The sequence below is a fragment of the Eimeria mitis genome, genomic scaffold, assembly GCF_000499745.2.
Source record: "Eimeria mitis Houghton genomic scaffold, Emh_scaff2796, whole genome shotgun sequence".
NCBI classification, from domain to species: Eukaryota; Apicomplexa; class Conoidasida; order Eucoccidiorida; family Eimeriidae; genus Eimeria; species Eimeria mitis.
The window spans coordinates 4,842-7,468 of NW_013571135.1; the positions used below are offsets into that span (position 1 = coordinate 4,842).

The 2,627-nt window shown below is 48.9% G+C and overlaps 1 protein-coding gene across 1 annotated transcript in view; it reads left to right on the top strand.

Moving 5' to 3' along the window:
• EMH_0058860 (uncharacterized protein) overlaps positions 1-2,344 on the top strand; it is a gene marked incomplete at both ends in the record, with an annotated part of 4,252 nt that extends 1,908 nt beyond the window's left edge. The window contains 2 exons of the mRNA XM_013497616.1: positions 26-1,181; positions 1,377-2,344. Of these exons, the coding sequence (XP_013353070.1) occupies positions 26-1,181; positions 1,377-2,344 (2,124 nt within the window). The remainder of the gene's footprint in view (positions 1-25; positions 1,182-1,376) is intronic.
• Positions 2,345-2,627: the final 283 nt, after the last annotated feature.

Genomic DNA, 2,627 nt, shown 5'->3' on the forward strand with positions numbered 1-2,627 from the left:
ATTGTGTGTGTGTGTGTGTGTGTAGGAGTACTGGTCTGGCCAGCGAGCCAAGAGGAGTCGCCGGCGTCGAGTTGTGTGTTGGGGTTATCACCGGTGTGGGTGTATTCGGCCTCGAGCTTTGGGGTTAGAGGAAACGAAGACAGCAGAGGAGATAGGGAGAGGCAGCAGAGGAGGAGAAAGCAAACGCAAACAACAACACGAAGACGGCACGGATGATGGTGCTGCTGCTGCTGCTGCTGATGCATGCACCGAAATGGCTAGCAAGAGAAAGAAAAAGCAGAGGTTGCAGCAGCAGCAGCAGCAGCACCAGCAGGAGCAACAAAAGGAGCAGCAGCAGGAGCAGGAGCAACAACAGCAGCAGCAGCAGGAGCAGGAGCAACAAAAGCAGCAGCAGCAGGTGCAGCAGCAGGAGCAGCAGCAGGAGCTGATAAAGAAGAAGAAAGAGGAGAAGGGATGGGGTAGACCGTTCGATTGGCAGAGTTTATTTAAGGGTTTAAATGTGGATTGCTGTTGGAAGGAATGGGAGAAACTGAAGTGGCTGGGGTGTACAGACAGAACAAAAAACAAAAACAAGCAAACGGGACAACCAAACCACGAACATACAACATACAGCACAACAGAAGCAAACACAACCAGCAGCAGCAGTAGCAGCAGCAGCAGTAGCAGCAGCAGCAGCAGCAACTCGCAACAACCGCCGTCGCTGTGGGCGCTGCTAGAGGAGAGCTCAGACGAGGGGCCAGAGGAGCAGCAGAGAGAGGGAGAAGAGCAGCAAGAAAAGGAAGAAGCAAAAGAGAGACAAACGGGAGAAGAGAAGGAGACAAATGAAGGAGACAACACAGAGCGAATACAGAACCCTAACAACCAACGAGAGGAGAGAGGAGACAAAACAGACACAAAGAAAGGAGACAAGAAAGAGGAGAGAGAAAGAAACAACCGTAAAGATGAAATAGAATATAACAGAGAAAAAGAGAAACAAAACAACAAACAACAAACAGATACAAGACCTTGGGAGTTAGATGGAGATATTAGTTGTATTCGATTTGTACGGAGTGTACATCCACCACAACTCAGACAAATGAATGCATGCACCCAAATAGATATTTCATTTCCTCCTGTAAAGAAAAACACACAACAACAACAAACACGCAACGCGCCACGAACAAAACCCCCCGGTGACACAGGTGAGCAATGGCTTGTCTAGTCGACTAGGGTTTAGGGTTTAGGGTTTAGGGTTTAAGCGAAAGTACTGATAAGTGTATACTGGGGTGTATAGTGAGGTGGGGCAGCGAGTGATATTCGAAGGAAGCGTTGTTGAGGCAGTGTTTTTTATTTTCTTTGTTTTCTTTTTTTCTCTTTTTTCTGTTGTGTATCTGTAGATAAACAACCAACGGAGGAACGAAAGACAGACAGCGCCTCCACCGATATTTCTGATCAGCAGACACGCTCTGCTGCTGCTGCTGCTGCTGCTGCTAATGCTCTAGCTGCTGCTGGTGCTGCTGCTGATACTGGCGCTCCAGCTTCTTCTGTTGAGACTGGCGCTCCAGCTGTTTCTGCTGCAGCTCCAGCTGATGTTGCGGCTGCTGCTGCTGCAGATGCTGCTGCTGATGCAGGTGCTGCTGCTGATGCAGCAGCTGCTGCAGGTGCTGCTGCTGATGCTACTGGTGTTAGTCGAAGGGATCGGGAGCACATTGCAACGGTAGAGTTTCAGCGTATGTGGCCGGTGTTTGTACGTGTAGACAAAGAAAGCCATTTGCCTCTGAACTCCTCTGGTGGTGGTGGTGGTGGTGGTGGTGGTGGTGGGGTTGTTTTGTTTTTGGGTTGCCTGCTGGAGGTGTTTCATTTGCGGGTGTACACCGAGGAAGAGCTTTCCCGCTGCCTCAAAGGAATTGCAGAAGTTGCAAAGGCAGATACATCACCAGAGAGAGAACACAGCCAGCTCATACATACAGAAGAAAAAGCAAGCAACAGTAACAACAAAAATAACAACAGCAGCGACACAAACACCACAAAGAATAACCTCAACACTTGTCAATCTGTACCTTCTGCAACAAACGAAACAAACGCCGCTCCTCCTCCTCCTCCTCTCTCTCTAGGTGCTGAGAGTGCAGCAGAAAAGGGCGACGAAGACGAAGACGAAGACAGAGAGAAAAACAAAATGCATCAACAGAGAAGGCTGCCGAAGATCCTCTTTGAGCCCGCACCCAAACGGCCTCAGCTTTCTTCCTCTTCTTCCCCTGCAGCAGCAGCAGAAACCCCTAAGAACGAGAATCAAGGACCTGACGCAGAAACGGGTAATATGGCTGGACTTTTGACCTGCAGGGGCTGGCGACTCCTACGGGTTTAGGGTTTAGGGTTTCGGGATTATAAGGTTTCTTGTTGTGAGTTGATTCGTCTATGGATGCACTCATTCTCTTTTTCGTTTGGTTTCAGCCAGCAAAACGTAATAACGAAAGGGCGAGCAAAGGGGTAGAGGGGAAAGCTGTAGTAGCCGTTGGTTTGTGTATATGCTCGTTTCTTGTTTGTTTGTTTGTTGGCGTCATTTCACTCTCTTTCCTTTTCTAGTAAATGGATTAATAAATAGCGGTTTCCAGCATTGTGGTTTGTGGCTGTGGCGTTCGAATCTCAGA